This window comes from Amblyomma americanum, chromosome 6 (assembly GCF_052857255.1).
Source record: "Amblyomma americanum isolate KBUSLIRL-KWMA chromosome 6, ASM5285725v1, whole genome shotgun sequence".
NCBI classification, from domain to species: domain Eukaryota; kingdom Metazoa; phylum Arthropoda; class Arachnida; order Ixodida; family Ixodidae; genus Amblyomma; species Amblyomma americanum.
The window spans coordinates 191065946-191080023 of record NC_135502.1 but is presented as its reverse complement, the minus strand read 5'-3'; the positions used below and the strand labels follow the sequence as shown (position 1 = coordinate 191080023).

Here is a 14078-nt window from a genome sequence, read left to right as displayed (position 1 = left end):
GTGACTTGTGCAATGATGTTATTTACAAGCGCGAGCCCGCGGAAGACGCCAGGGCCATGGCTTTCAACAACTCACCTCGTTTTCCAGCAGCTGCGAAACGCAGTGTTCGAGAGAGAGGGACCGGCCGGGTTCGGAGCTCGGTTTCGTGCGCCCGTGGCCAAAGCAAACATTTGGGTGGTCCTGAGAAGGACCGTTGTGATGCGTTGCTGCGGCGGCGGCGGCGGCGCCAAGTGCCGGGCGCCACTGCGCTCTAGGCGCGCTCGCCGCGGATGCGCCTCGCCAGCTGGATATCCTTCGGCATGATGGTGACGCGCTTGGCGTGGATCGCGCACAGGTTGGTGTCCTCGAAGAGACCGACCAGGTATGCCTCGCTGGCCTCCTGAAGTGCCATGACGGCCGAGCTCTGGAAGCGCAGGTCGGTCTTGAAGTCCTGAGCGATTTCTCTCACCAGGCGCTGGAAGGGCAGCTTGCGGATGAGAAGTTCGGTCGATTTTTGGTATCGGCGAATTTCACGAAGTGCCACGGTGCCAGGCCTATATCTGTGAGGCTTCTTCACGCCTCCGGTAGCTGGCGCACTCTTACGAGCAGCCTTTGTGGCCAGCTGCTTGCGGGGGGCCTTGCCACCGGTGCTCTTGCGCGCGGTTTGCTTCGTGCGAGCCATGGTGCCGGACGCGGACGCTGGTAACGGACGGACTGCCTTCGGAGACGGGCGGCGAGAGACTGTGTTCCGCGCCGCGCGGCGGCGCTGCTCCCTCGCGCCCTCTCTCCGACCCGATTGGTCCCCGCTGACGGACCGATAGCTTCCCTCCGTTCTGCGGCGGCCGCCAGAATGCTGGAAATACTACTTTTCGAGCGCTCGCAAATGGGTGCGGCGCTTTTGGACTACGAGCGCCTCAAAGAAGCCGCCCCCCCCTACGGCCCCTGCCAGCCATGGCCTGCTGCCTCGGAGATAGAGCGCGAGATCGTCGGCATCGCGGGAAAGCGGAGCACGCCCCTCTGCGCTGTGCAGCAGCTGACCAGAGCCGTCATACACGAGGATATTCAGGGCCATGTCCTCGTGTACACAGACGGCTCAGTGGTACGCGACAGCCGCTCCATCGCAGCGGCGGCTACCATCCCAGCCCTGCGACTGCACAGCCAGACCCACGCCAACTTCCTGGGATCCTCCACCACGGCGGAGCTGATGGGGATAAACCTGGGCCTGGACCTGCTGCTCTCCATCGCACCTCCGCCACCCAGGAGTGCTCTGCTCTGCGACTCCCGCACCGCCCTCACCCGCCTACAGTGCATCGGCCGCGGTACCCCCCTAGTGCGCGGCATTCGCGCAAGCATCGAGCGCCTTGCACAGCAAGGATGTGTTGTGCGCGTGCAGTGGGTGCCCGGTCACTGCGGCATCGCGGGAAACGAGGAGGCCGACGAACTTGCGACCGCCGCACATCAACTACCTCCGAGCGATCCCCCGCTAGCGCTGGAGGACGTGCGAGCGGTCATACAAGATCATCTCCGACAGCAGCACCCCGACCCACGCATCGCGGGAGGTGAGCGCATTCCAAGCATCAACGGCTGCCGCGCCCTCTCGCGGGCGCAACGCGCAATGATCCTCCGCGCGCGCATCGGCTGCGTGTGGCCTGGGGACCGACGGGTGCGCCACGGACTAGCGACGAGCGAAGTGTGTGTTAGATGCGGTGCAGTGGAGACACTGGAACATCTGCTACTTCGCTGCACCGCGTTCGCCGACGCTCGTCGTGATATGCTCGCGGCCTACAGGGCGCTGGGCATCCTACCAGACTCGCTCAAGACGCTGTTGTGGCCGCAGGGCAGTGCGCGTACCCGTGAGCGAACAATGGTGAGCTTGTGTGCTTTTCTCGAACAGACGGGCCTGACGTCCCGTCTGTTCTGCGCCAGGTAGTGTTAGGCAGTGACGGAACGCTCCGCTTGTGCTACCTCGGACGCTTAAAACAGCTGGCCGCCCCACACCAGCTGTTGTGAACAAGTGCTGTGCGCGTGTGTCGCGGTGGTTTCGGTTGTTGGCGCACGCGCGCAGCCATCTGCATTCCAGGCGGCGCCTGGCGGCGACATCACGGGCACCTCCCCCCTTGGAGACGACGCGGCGACCCAACGCAGCCGGCCGCCTCCTGCCCAACGAAGCAGGCCGCCTCCTCATCGGCGACACCCCCTCTCCCACCCGGCGGCCGCGGCGGCTGAACGCGCGCGGCCGGAACTTTTTACTTGTAAATAGTGTATATATGCCCTCACCCCTATCTCTTTCCTGCTATCCCCTCACCTCTTTTCTTTCACTTCTTCAAACTGCCTGCTATCCTATATTTCCGCTACCCCAGCTCAGGTGCCGCCGTTTAGTGATGGCAGATGCCGGGGTGAGCAAACATCTTTTACCTTCCTTTTTGTTATTTTAAATAAATAATCACTATATATATATATACTTTTCGAGCGCGCGTTGGTTTCGCGCCTGGCAAAGGTGAGACAAGTGGGTGTGGAACCGTGGTCTAGCGCAAGATTACGGTGCGCCTATCCTTTAGGTTTGCCCGCACAGCAAAAGCAGCCCTCTGGCAGGAGCCGGGCGTACGCGGCAGCGTCGACTTTGCCACCACACCAGGGTGTCGACGCGGTTGCGGGTCGTTCCGTGTGGCGTTAGCGCACTGCAACGAGCTTGTCTTCTTGGACATACCGGGCAATGAGTCTTTCGAAAAGAAAGGCGAAGCTACTAGCGCGACAGCAAGCAATGAATGCTCCGGGAGACATTCTGAGTATAGAACTGAACTTTAGTTGAGGAGGAGAAAGTAATTATTTTCGCTGTTTGTTGGCTCATTTCAATAGGCAAAGGAAGGAGGCAGCAACCAAAATTGTTAAGTGCACTGCGGTCGGCATGAGCGAATGAATGTGAGAGGCGAGTGTAAAGATTAAAGTGGTGGCGTGCAATTTTATAAAAGGCACTTTTTCTCCCTGCCCAGGCACTGTGGCTGCTTTCCCAAGCTTGGATGTGGATACCTTACAGTGTGTCGCCGCCGCATGCCTGAAAAGCACGTGCCGTTACTGGTGTAGAACAGACTGTCGCGCGTGTAAAAAAAAAGCGGCGATTGTTGGCCGAGTTAGGCCGCATTACTGGAAAGCAATCATAGAAGGTTCAACGCCAGCGGAGAAGACAAAAGTGCGGAGCAAAACGAAGACCCACTACTTCTCACAGCCGCCTGCGAAGTTCATGCGCTTCGCTGGATAGGTATGCGCACAACGCTATCAGTTAGAGGCTTTCTTGTCTTGGAGACAAAGAGCAACGGGATTGCGAAAAAAAAAAAACTCCCCGGGCGCCAAGCTCGCAAACCACCGCAAGAGATGAACCAATTTACTATTTACTGCACAGAAAGAACTGGGCACAGTGCAGTGCACGGAAGCCGCGCATAAATGCCTAAAAGCTCTCCTGCATCTGCGGGACAATATGCTTCGAGTACTAGGCAGGCAAGGTTAGTGAGCAAGAGCAGCGCGCGTAAAGAATGCATCCCATCTCTCCGTAATTGAGGTGTACTTCCTGCGGTCACCTTAGAAACAAACGGAAGTGCATGCCTGGGTTAGATCAACTGACTGCGGCCAATTGAAAAAAATAGAAAGAAAAGTGCTTTATATCCACTGCCCTGTCGTTTTCCTTGCATAGCATAGGCCAGGATGTGCATATCTGTAGGGGCCCGCGTAGAATAGCGCTCTGCTACGGCCGCACCGCAACGAAATTTGCGGGCACAGTTCCGACGCTTCTAGCTTGCAAACCAAAAATAATAACAAAAATTCGCGCAGGACGTCTACCGGCCTGGGTGCGAGCCCCCATTAAAGCGCCCAACGCTTGCCACGCAACGGAATACTTGAGGCCCGGAGCTGAGCTGCTCCTCCCTCCCTGCCAACGCAACACAGTCGGCGCAGCGCGGGGCTGCGGCGCCCCCTTCGTGTCGCCTGCGCAAGTATACCCGCCTCCGAGACAGCAGAGTCCGCGTCGCGCAGTCGACTGCTGCTGCCGCGCGAAGCAAAAACCGACTCGGGTAAATGATGAATACGTGGATTTTTCCCGCGGCGCTTTTTCACCCTGAGAGAGTTAGATTTTTTGCATAGTCGTTAGAAACTTTTCAGACGACTCCTTTACAGCAAGCAGAGAAAGAAAGCTATTCATGTCGGGTTCTGTGGCACAAAATATTGGCCTAAGGGAAAGGTTCAAGTCCAATTTTCCTCTTTACTGGAGACGACTGACTTTACACCTGTGCTCTTGTGTGCGCACTCCATTCTCAGGCGTTAGTAGGGAAGGTGGGTCCTCTCGTTTGTATTATTCCATTACATCCTTTCTTTGCAATGAGGCTCCCACACAGATCCTGCATATTCCAGTTTCCATGGGAGAAGTGCTTTTGCACGCTATTATTCACAGGTACGTTTCGGTGTCTGTACTGCCTGTCAAAAACTCACGAATTGAACCTGCTCCAACAATGTGGTCTCATAATAATAATTCACTGCAAGTGATCGTCGCAAACACAAATTGGACAGCGACTGGGCAGTCGGAGGCAATAACGCTTCCTATGAATTTGGACAACTGTCTGTAGCGGTGCACCAGTGGGATGGTAAATCATCTAATTGTACTCATAACTGGGGAGAAAAAAAAAATGACTCAAGACTAAAGAGGCATTCGGCGGCTCATCCCACCCTGCAGGTTCCTTAAAGTCGACTGTGACGAGAACGTCCGCACCGTCGTGTACAAAAAGTTAAGTCCCCCCAGCATTACAATGTTGTTCCAGGTCAGCGGAACACGCTACAGAACCAATCATTGAGTCACTTGGAATGCAGACAACCAAGCTGTGTGCTTCTTTTCCCCCTTTTCACTTGAGGCAGGGGCTGTTCGCGTGCTGCAATGGTTTGCAATTTGTCCGTCCCGTTCATTCCTGTGTTTTTTATCTGGAGTTACACTCTGGAAGCCCAATTTGACGAACAAAGGCCTATTCAGGAAACGAAACACGATGCTCCATTTCGCACGTCTCTCGGCCAGGTGTGTTTACCTCCAGGTTTCAGATTATGAGAGGCGCTCTGCATACAAGGAATGGCTGCAAGTCGTCCAATTTTTTTTCTTTGACGCGCGCACGGCTGCTGAAATTCGCCAACAGTGTTTCTGCCACAGACATGTAAAGCTGACTAGCACAGCCTTATGGCACACTTGGGCTCAATAATGTGATAGCATTACCTGGCCACATGTCCTGCAGGCAAGAAAGCGCCCCACATTTACGATAGAGAAAAACTGTAACGGTTTTGGACCAAACGCAATGCAGTGCAATCATTACACCGCCTTGAATATTTCGATTCGGAACGCAGCTCTGCGCCGATGAGTTGGGTAAACTTGGTGCGGGAGAAGAAAAAAACAAAAAAACTCGCCGCCGCTGTCACGTTGGGAGTAGGAACTGTAATTGGCTACTTTATAATGCCCTTCATTTCACAAAAAAATTTCAACGCAGAACACGATGGGCCAAAAAATAAAGAGGGACCTTCGCATCTCCGCTCTTAACCAGACTTCGGCGAATCGTTCTGTTTGCATTTCCCCCCCCCCCTTTTTTTAAGCGGTAGCCAACATTATCAGTCGCTCTTTCCGCGACATTCAAACGAGCTGTGATCATTTCGCAGGCGGACACGAGTGATGCGCAACTGCGAAGCTCTGCATTTCGCATACCCTACTTGTTGTTGCACGCACTACGGCACAAAGTCGAGCATACCTGACCCCGAATTCCATGAGGCCCCGCATTTAAAGCGAAAAAAAAAAACTGTGCTCTTCTGGAACGGTCACCTCTCGAACACCGCCTCACTTGAATCCCAGACGGTCAATGCAGAAAGACTTTGCAAATTCGAGCACACACTTTGTTTTACTCCGTCCACTGCGTTTGACAGTGACTGACTAGGCAAACAGCGAGCATGCTCCCTCGGACGACACTCACAGTACTGACTGCACGCGCTACTGCACAGAGTCAAGAACGGAACTGCTTACCTGAGACCACTCCTGGTTGCCGTTCGGTCGTGATCCGCTCGCTGTGGCAGGCCGCAAGGAAAGGAAAAACGGATGCAGAAAACGGTAGCAAAACAAAGGGGAGAGAGGGACACACGAGAACCGGAGCTCTGGTTCGCATGACCAGCGGCTGCCCATGCAGCAGTTGGGTAGCCCTAAAGAGGGCTGTTTTTCGCGAGAAGGGTGCTTGCACGACGCCGAAGTCCAGACGGCACACGGTGGACGGACTAGCCTCCGAAGCCGTACAGAGTGCGGCCCTGACGCTTCAGCGCGTAGACCACATCCATGGCGGTGACAGTCTTGCGCTTAGCGTGCTCCGTGTACGTGACGGCGTCCCGGATCACATTCTCGAGGAACACTTTCAACACGCCGCGGGTCTCCTCGTAGATCAGGCCCGAGATGCGCTTGACACCGCCTCGGCGCGCCAGACGACGGATGGCGGGCTTGGTGATGCCCTGGATGTTGTCTCGCAATACCTTGCGATGGCGCTTCGCGCCTCCCTTGCCGAGTCCCTTGCCACCTTTTCCGCGACCAGACATGATGGTGCCGACGACGAAGTGTACACTCCGAGGCGAGAACGGGGAATGGTGGTGGTGGTGGTGGTTGGTACTATGGGATATTCTGGGGAGGGGGATACTGGCCCCAACTTATGTTGGCCTCGTGGCGCTCGGCGGCCTGTGGTGCTGGCAGCGCGAAGCCGCCATTCGCTGCGGCGCCTCGACCAATGAGAGTCCGCCTCCGCAAGCGCCGGCTCGCTAGCACTACTGAGCCCTCTCGGAGGGCTGCCGCGCCGCCAGCAAGGTAGCCAAAACGACCGCATCAAGGCGCACACGTAAACAACCAAGCAACGCGAAGACTGCCCCATTCTGCATCACGCGACCCCCCACCGCGCAAGAAAAAAAAAAACGGAAATAGCAAACAATGGAAAACGAAGCGCACCTCCTATACTTCGCAATAGTGGCTGTATAACCGATATTTGGTCATGCCTGCTCTGTTTGCATGGAAAAAAAAAAATACTTGATGCCTAGTCGTTGCTGCTGTCAGTCTTTTTTTTTTCGTGCGTGCCTGCGTTGCAAGCAAACAGGTGCGCGTGGTTTCTGTTTGCTGCCCCCCCCCCCCACTGGCAGGGGAGAGTTTACACCGTTAAATCGCGCGCCCCTTAAAGACACACCAAGGACACCGTCATTGCTGGCGCTACCAACAATTAGCGGGTTTCGCGACTTGTGAAGCTGCAGAAGCGGTTTTTTTTTTTTTTTGTCCTCAAAACCTGCCCGTTCTCAAAACGTGCATTGCTAAGGGGAAATTAAGCACTCACTTATCGTGTGTGTGTGTCCCCAACTTCCCGCACACACTTCACCGTGTCCGTGACCACATCGGAGCGGGCCCTTGAGAGGGCGACTACGGCCGTTCGCGGCGCACGTACCTCGCTCCCCCTCCTCTCCCGGTCGCCAGGATGCCGAGAAACGACCAGTTTCTCTTGCGGACTACATAGAAATACGTTTATCTCAAAAAGTAACCAATGCACAGCTTTAAAATTTTCCAGCCACATAGAACAAATGTCTCACCACCTCTCTTCCCACTTTCGGCTCGCTGGATCGAACCCGAGCTGTGCGAGCGTCGCTTTCAGTTTTCCGACCATTGCCAGGCTATTGTGCACACGCGCGATACGATAATCTGCTCGTGTTCGAGGACTTACTTGCTCTATCTGGCACGACAGCATCGGCCGCAAGAAGCCAAAGAAGGTACCAAACAGCTGCCAGCGTCGGAATTTTTCGCCGTTCTTACCGGGGAAAAAAAAAAGAAAACAAAAACGCGGGCGCGCCGCACGCGCTGGGGGACACGCACATTACTAACGACACAGCAAATTGTGCTTGTAGCGCTTCATATTCTGCGAGTGCGCGCTCGCCCGGTGGCCAGTGTGAAGCGTGGCTTCTCTGCGGACTGATTTGCTACAGCTACGTCCGCCGCACTGTACTGCCCAGTTCTACGTCCTGCACATTGGTGTATGTAACCCTTACAGCTGTACGTAAGTACTTCCTCCCTCCCTTCGAATACCGCTGGCCAGATGGGGCACGCCACGGGTGGCAAACTGTTTTCCTTTCGAATTTCCTAAGAACAGACTGAGGGAACACAGTGGCCTCCCCGACGTCCGCAGGCACGTGTTGCGGCCACGAAACGATAACCTCTTCTTAAGGCCAAATATCCACACAAACCCAAACCGGGGGAATTCCGCAATAAATTACCTCCTGCCGTCACACTTAAGCAAGCATATAATAGGTAGAAGCTTCTTTTTTTTTCTTCTCTCTTACGTGCTCATGCGGATGAGTATTCACATGCATACATACATATATATTTCCTTTACAGTTCTCCTACAACTAATTCGAAATATTGTTCTTTAACAATCTGGCTGTATTGCATGCTGCCTAAGCAAAACCGCTGCTATTTCAACCGCCTGATATCCATTTCTCGAGGCTACATGCTAATGAAGAAAACAACTTAAACAATCAAAACACAGAGAGAGAAAGGGGCCCGGAGCATCGCGCCGCTACCTGCAGACTCGACGATGCAAACACTTTGGTTGGCTCTGAAAAGAGCCGTTGAGGTTGTTGGGGGGGACGACTGGCGACGAGCGCGATGTGCCGCCTACTTGGAGCTGGTGTACTTGGTGACAGCCTTGGTGCCTTCGGACACGGCGTGCTTGGCCAGCTCGCCAGGCAGCAAGAGACGCACCGCAGTTTGGATCTCCCGGCTCGTGATGGTCGAGCGCTTGTTGTAGTGGGCCAGGCGAGAGGACTCGGCCGCGATGCGCTCGAAGATGTCGTTCACGAAGCTGTTCATGATGGACATGGCCTTGCTGGATACTCCAGTGTCCGGATGCACCTGCTTGAGCACCTTATAGATGTAGATGGAGAAGCTCTCCTTCCTGCGGCGCTTCTTCTTCTTCTTGTCGGTTGCGCGCACATTCTTCTGCGCCTTTCCGGCCTTCTTCACGGCCTTTCCCGACGGTTGAGGGGGCATGACGATCAGTTACGACTGCGCTCGGGGAGACGGACGGTGTCGAAAGAACGCGCGCGCAGGGGCGCGCGGCGTTTTTATACTGGCACCGTGGTGTTCAAGCGACCGGAGCCAGGCCGCCGCGCGATTGGTCGACGCGTCGCGGCCTCCTCACCCTCCCTCCAGCGCTCCCGTCGCGGTATCGCGGCGCGCTCTCGAGGTTCGTAGTATCAAGCAGCAGCCCGTTCCTGTCTGTTCTCGCACGCGGCGTTCCCCGTTCTTTCTCGAGCGTACAACAGAAGTCACCATGTCAGGTCGCGGAAAAGGAGGCAAGGCCAAGGGCAAGAGCAAGACCCGCTCGAGCCGCGCGGGACTGCAGTTCCCCGTGGGTCGAATTCACCGTCTCTTGCGTAAGGGCAACTACGCGGAGCGCGTCGGAGCGGGCGCCCCCGTTTACCTGGCCGCCGTCCTCGAATACCTGGCCGCCGAGGTGCTCGAGCTGGCGGGCAACGCTGCTCGGGACAACAAGAAGACCAGAATCATTCCGCGCCACCTGCAGCTGGCCATCCGAAACGACGAGGAGCTGAACAAGCTGCTCTCGGGAGTTACCATCGCCCAGGGCGGCGTCTTGCCCAACATCCAGGCCGTGTTGCTCCCCAAGAAGACCGAGAAGAAGGCGTGAGCGGTCTACCGCACGTCTGTGGAGGCGCGCCCGCCGCATCAGCAGCGCCCAACTAACGGTCCTTATCAGGACCAACCAACTGCCTGCCACGGCGGGGCCTCGCTGTGTGATACCTTTGGGTTTTGTTTTTTTTATTTGCTCTGGACCGCTGCGTCCCTCTCACGCTGGCTGTTTTTTCAAAGTGTTTGCCTCACTGCGCGCCGCACACAGGTTGGCTTTTATTTAGTTTTATCGGCCCCTTCTTCCTTTCCTTTTCCTGGCCCAGTCGCTAGCAGGAGGCCAGTAGAGCGTTAATAAGGGGCATGACCAGCGCATTGTTTTTTTTTTTTGGCAGTTCCCTAGCAGGGGTTTCACATAGCAGCGCTAGAGAGAATGACGAAGTGGCTTTACTGAGACAGTAATAGAGAACAAGGGACGGGATTTTTTTTTTTTTTCGCCACCGCGGGCATCTGCCATAGATACCGAAGGACGTGAACTGGGACAGCGGAAATAAGCCACAGCAGGCAGAATGCAGACACGAAATAAAATAGGTGAGCGGACGGTAATATCGACAGAAACTATTCACACAGCAATAAATACGTACGCGGCGTATCAAGGTGCACCTAATGTAGGCGGCGCGTGCTGCATTCACTTGCGCGCCCAGCGCCGCATTTACCCCCACAAAACTGGGCGCGCGCGCGTGACTTGTGCAATGATGTTATTTACAAGCGCGAGCCCGCGGAAGACGCCAGGGCCATGGCTTTCAACAACTCACCTCGTTTTCCAGCAGCTGCGAAACGCAGTGTTCGAGAGAGAGGGACCGGCCGGGTTCGGAGCTCGGTTTCGTGCGCCCGTGGCCAAAGCAAACATTTGGGTGGTCCTGAGAAGGACCGTTGTGATGCGTTGCTGCGGCGGCGGCGGCGGCGCCAAGTGCCGGGCGCCACTGCGCTCTAGGCGCGCTCGCCGCGGATGCGCCTCGCCAGCTGGATATCCTTCGGCATGATGGTGACGCGCTTGGCGTGGATCGCGCACAGGTTGGTGTCCTCGAAGAGACCGACCAGGTATGCCTCGCTGGCCTCCTGAAGTGCCATGACGGCCGAGCTCTGGAAGCGCAGGTCGGTCTTGAAGTCCTGAGCGATTTCTCTCACCAGGCGCTGGAAGGGCAGCTTGCGGATGAGAAGTTCGGTCGATTTTTGGTATCGGCGAATTTCACGAAGTGCCACGGTGCCAGGCCTATATCTGTGAGGCTTCTTCACGCCTCCGGTAGCTGGCGCACTCTTACGAGCAGCCTTTGTGGCCAGCTGCTTGCGGGGGGCCTTGCCACCGGTGCTCTTGCGCGCGGTTTGCTTCGTGCGAGCCATGGTGCCGGACGCGGACGCTGGTAACGGACGGACTGCCTTCGGAGACGGGCGGCGAGAGACTGTGTTCCGCGCCGCGCGGCGGCGCTGCTCCCTCGCGCCCTCTCTCCGACCCGATTGGTCCCCGCTGACGGACCGATAGCTTCCCTCCGTTCTGCGGCGGCCGCCAGAATGCTGGAAATACTACTTTTCGAGCGCGCGTTGGTTTCGCGCCTGGCAAAGGTGAGACAAGTGGGTGTGGAACCGTGGTCTAGCGCAAGATTACGGTGCGCCTATCCTTTAGGTTTGCCCGCACAGCAAAAGCAGCCCTCTGGCAGGAGCCGGGCGTACGCGGCAGCGTCGACTTTGCCACCACACCAGGGTGTCGACGCGGTTGCGGGTCGTTCCGTGTGGCGTTAGCGCACTGCAACGAGCTTGTCTTCTTGGACATACCGGGCAATGAGTCTTTCGAAAAGAAAGGCGAAGCTACTAGCGCGACAGCAAGCAATGAATGCTCCGGGAGACATTCTGAGTATAGAACTGAACTTTAGTTGAGGAGGAGAAAGTAATTATTTTCGCTGTTTGTTGGCTCATTTCAATAGGCAAAGGAAGGAGGCAGCAACCAAAATTGTTAAGTGCACTGCGGTCGGCATGAGCGAATGAATGTGAGAGGCGAGTGTAAAGATTAAAGTGGTGGCGTGCAATTTTATAAAAGGCACTTTTTCTCCCTGCCCAGGCACTGTGGCTGCTTTCCCAAGCTTGGATGTGGATACCTTACAGTGTGTCGCCGCCGCATGCCTGAAAAGCACGTGCCGTTACTGGTGTAGAACAGACTGTCGCGCGTGTAAAAAAAAAGCGGCGATTGTTGGCCGAGTTAGGCCGCATTACTGGAAAGCAATCATAGAAGGTTCAACGCCAGCGGAGAAGACAAAAGTGCGGAGCAAAACGAAGACCCACTACTTCTCACAGCCGCCTGCGAAGTTCATGCGCTTCGCTGGATAGGTATGCGCACAACGCTATCAGTTAGAGGCTTTCTTGTCTTGGAGACAAAGAGCAACGGGATTGCGAAAAAAAAAAAAAACTCCCCGGGCGCCAAGCTCGCAAACCACCGCAAGAGATGAACCAATTTACTATTTACTGCACAGAAAGAACTGGGCACAGTGCAGTGCACGGAAGCCGCGCATAAATGCCTAAAAGCTCTCCTGCATCTGCGGGACAATATGCTTCGAGTACTAGGCAGGCAAGGTTAGTGAGCAAGAGCAGCGCGCGTAAAGAATGCATCCCATCTCTCCGTAATTGAGGTGTACTTCCTGCGGTCACCTTAGAAACAAACGGAAGTGCATGCCTGGGTTAGATCAACTGACTGCGGCCAATTGAAAAAAATAGAAAGAAAAGTGCTTTATATCCACTGCCCTGTCGTTTTCCTTGCATAGCATAGGCCAGGATGTGCATATCTGTAGGGGCCCGCGTAGAATAGCGCTCTGCTACGGCCGCACCGCAACGAAATTTGCGGGCACAGTTCCGACGCTTCTAGCTTGCAAACCAAAAATAATAACAAAAATTCGCGCAGGACGTCTACCGGCCTGGGTGCGAGCCCCCATTAAAGCGCCCAACGCTTGCCACGCAACGGAATACTTGAGGCCCGGAGCTGAGCTGCTCCTCCCTCCCTGCCAACGCAACACAGTCGGCGCAGCGCGGGGCTGCGGCGCCCCCTTCGTGTCGCCTGCGCAAGTATACCCGCCTCCGAGACAGCAGAGTCCGCGTCGCGCAGTCGACTGCTGCTGCCGCGCGAAGCAAAAACCGACTCGGGTAAATGATGAATACGTGGATTTTTCCCGCGGCGCTTTTTCACCCTGAGAGAGTTAGATTTTTTGCATAGTCGTTAGAAACTTTTCAGACGACTCCTTTACAGCAAGCAGAGAAAGAAAGCTATTCATGTCGGGTTCTGTGGCACAAAATATTGGCCTAAGGGAAAGGTTCAAGTCCAATTTTCCTCTTTACTGGAGACGACTGACTTTACACCTGTGCTCTTGTGTGCGCACTCCATTCTCAGGCGTTAGTAGGGAAGGTGGGTCCTCTCGTTTGTATTATTCCATTACATCCTTTCTTTGCAATGAGGCTCCCACACAGATCCTGCATATTCCAGTTTCCATGGGAGAAGTGCTTTTGCACGCTATTATTCACAGGTACGTTTCGGTGTCTGTACTGCCTGTCAAAAACTCACGAATTGAACCTGCTCCAACAATGTGGTCTCATAATAATAATTCACTGCAAGTGATCGTCGCAAACACAAATTGGACAGCGACTGGGCAGTCGGAGGCAATAACGCTTCCTATGAATTTGGACAACTGTCTGTAGCGGTGCACCAGTGGGATGGTAAATCATCTAATTGTACTCATAACTGGGGAGAAAAAAAAAATGACTCAAGACTAAAGAGGCATTCGGCGGCTCATCCCACCCTGCAGGTTCCTTAAAGTCGACTGTGACGAGAACGTCCGCACCGTCGTGTACAAAAAGTTAAGTCCCCCCAGCATTACAATGTTGTTCCAGGTCAGCGGAACACGCTACAGAACCAATCATTGAGTCACTTGGAATGCAGACAACCAAGCTGTGTGCTTCTTTTCCCCCTTTTCACTTGAGGCAGGGGCTGTTCGCGTGCTGCAATGGTTTGCAATTTGTCCGTCCCGTTCATTCCTGTGTTTTTTATCTGGAGTTACACTCTGGAAGCCCAATTTGACGAACAAAGGCCTATTCAGGAAACGAAACACGATGCTCCATTTCGCACGTCTCTCGGCCAGGTGTGTTTACCTCCAGGTTTCAGATTATGAGAGGCGCTCTGCATACAAGGAATGGCTGCAAGTCGTCCAATTTTTTTTCTTTGACGCGCGCACGGCTGCTGAAATTCGCCAACAGTGTTTCTGCCACAGACATGTAAAGCTGACTAGCACAGCCTTATGGCACACTTGGGCTCAATAATGTGATAGCATTACCTGGCCACATGTCCTGCAGGCAAGAAAGCGCCCCACATTTACGATAGAGAAAAACTGTAACGGTT

General features: G+C 55.0%; 5 protein-coding genes across 5 annotated transcripts; 1 reads left to right on the top strand and 4 right to left on the bottom strand.

The window, feature by feature from the left end:
- Positions 1-14: 14 nt before the first annotated feature.
- Positions 15-760, bottom strand: LOC144095092 (histone H3). The gene has a single exon (XM_077628890.1). It carries the CDS (start codon positions 659-661, stop codon positions 251-253), a length of 411 nt encoding a protein of 136 aa, XP_077485016.1. The 5' UTR covers positions 662-760; the 3' UTR covers positions 15-250.
- A 5189-nt stretch (positions 761-5949) lies between these two features.
- Positions 5950-6678, bottom strand: LOC144094302 (histone H4). The gene has a single exon (XM_077628238.1). It carries the CDS (start codon positions 6568-6570, stop codon positions 6259-6261), a length of 312 nt encoding a protein of 103 aa, XP_077484364.1. The 5' UTR covers positions 6571-6678; the 3' UTR covers positions 5950-6258.
- A 1661-nt stretch (positions 6679-8339) lies between these two features.
- Positions 8340-9069, bottom strand: LOC144094301 (histone H2B). Its single transcript, XM_077628237.1, has one exon. It carries the CDS (start codon positions 9047-9049, stop codon positions 8675-8677), a length of 375 nt encoding a protein of 124 aa, XP_077484363.1. The 5' UTR covers positions 9050-9069; the 3' UTR covers positions 8340-8674.
- Positions 9070-9197: 128 nt separating this feature from the next.
- Positions 9198-10365, top strand: LOC144094300 (histone H2A-like). Its single transcript, XM_077628236.1, has one exon. The coding sequence runs from the start codon at positions 9333-9335 to the stop codon at positions 9705-9707; it is 375 nt and encodes a 124-aa protein (XP_077484362.1). The 5' UTR covers positions 9198-9332; the 3' UTR covers positions 9708-10365.
- Positions 10366-10400: 35 nt separating this feature from the next.
- Positions 10401-11146, bottom strand: LOC144094299 (histone H3). The gene has a single exon (XM_077628234.1). It carries the CDS (start codon positions 11045-11047, stop codon positions 10637-10639), a length of 411 nt encoding a protein of 136 aa, XP_077484360.1. The 5' UTR covers positions 11048-11146; the 3' UTR covers positions 10401-10636.
- Between the last annotated feature and the right edge of the window lie 2932 nt (positions 11147-14078).

Excerpts from the sequence above, each read along its gene's own strand:
- LOC144095092 (XM_077628890.1), bottom strand. The coding sequence starts at position 661 with ATGGCTCGCACGAAGCAAACCGCGCGCAAGAGCACCGGTGGCAAGGCC.
- LOC144094301 (XM_077628237.1), bottom strand. The coding sequence starts at position 9,049 with ATGCCCCCTCAACCGTCGGGAAAGGCCGTGAAGAAGGCCGGAAAGGCG.
- LOC144094299 (XM_077628234.1), bottom strand. The coding sequence starts at position 11,047 with ATGGCTCGCACGAAGCAAACCGCGCGCAAGAGCACCGGTGGCAAGGCC.
- LOC144094300 (XM_077628236.1), top strand. The coding sequence starts at position 9,333 with ATGTCAGGTCGCGGAAAAGGAGGCAAGGCCAAGGGCAAGAGCAAGACC.
- LOC144094302 (XM_077628238.1), bottom strand. The coding sequence starts at position 6,570 with ATGTCTGGTCGCGGAAAAGGTGGCAAGGGACTCGGCAAGGGAGGCGCG.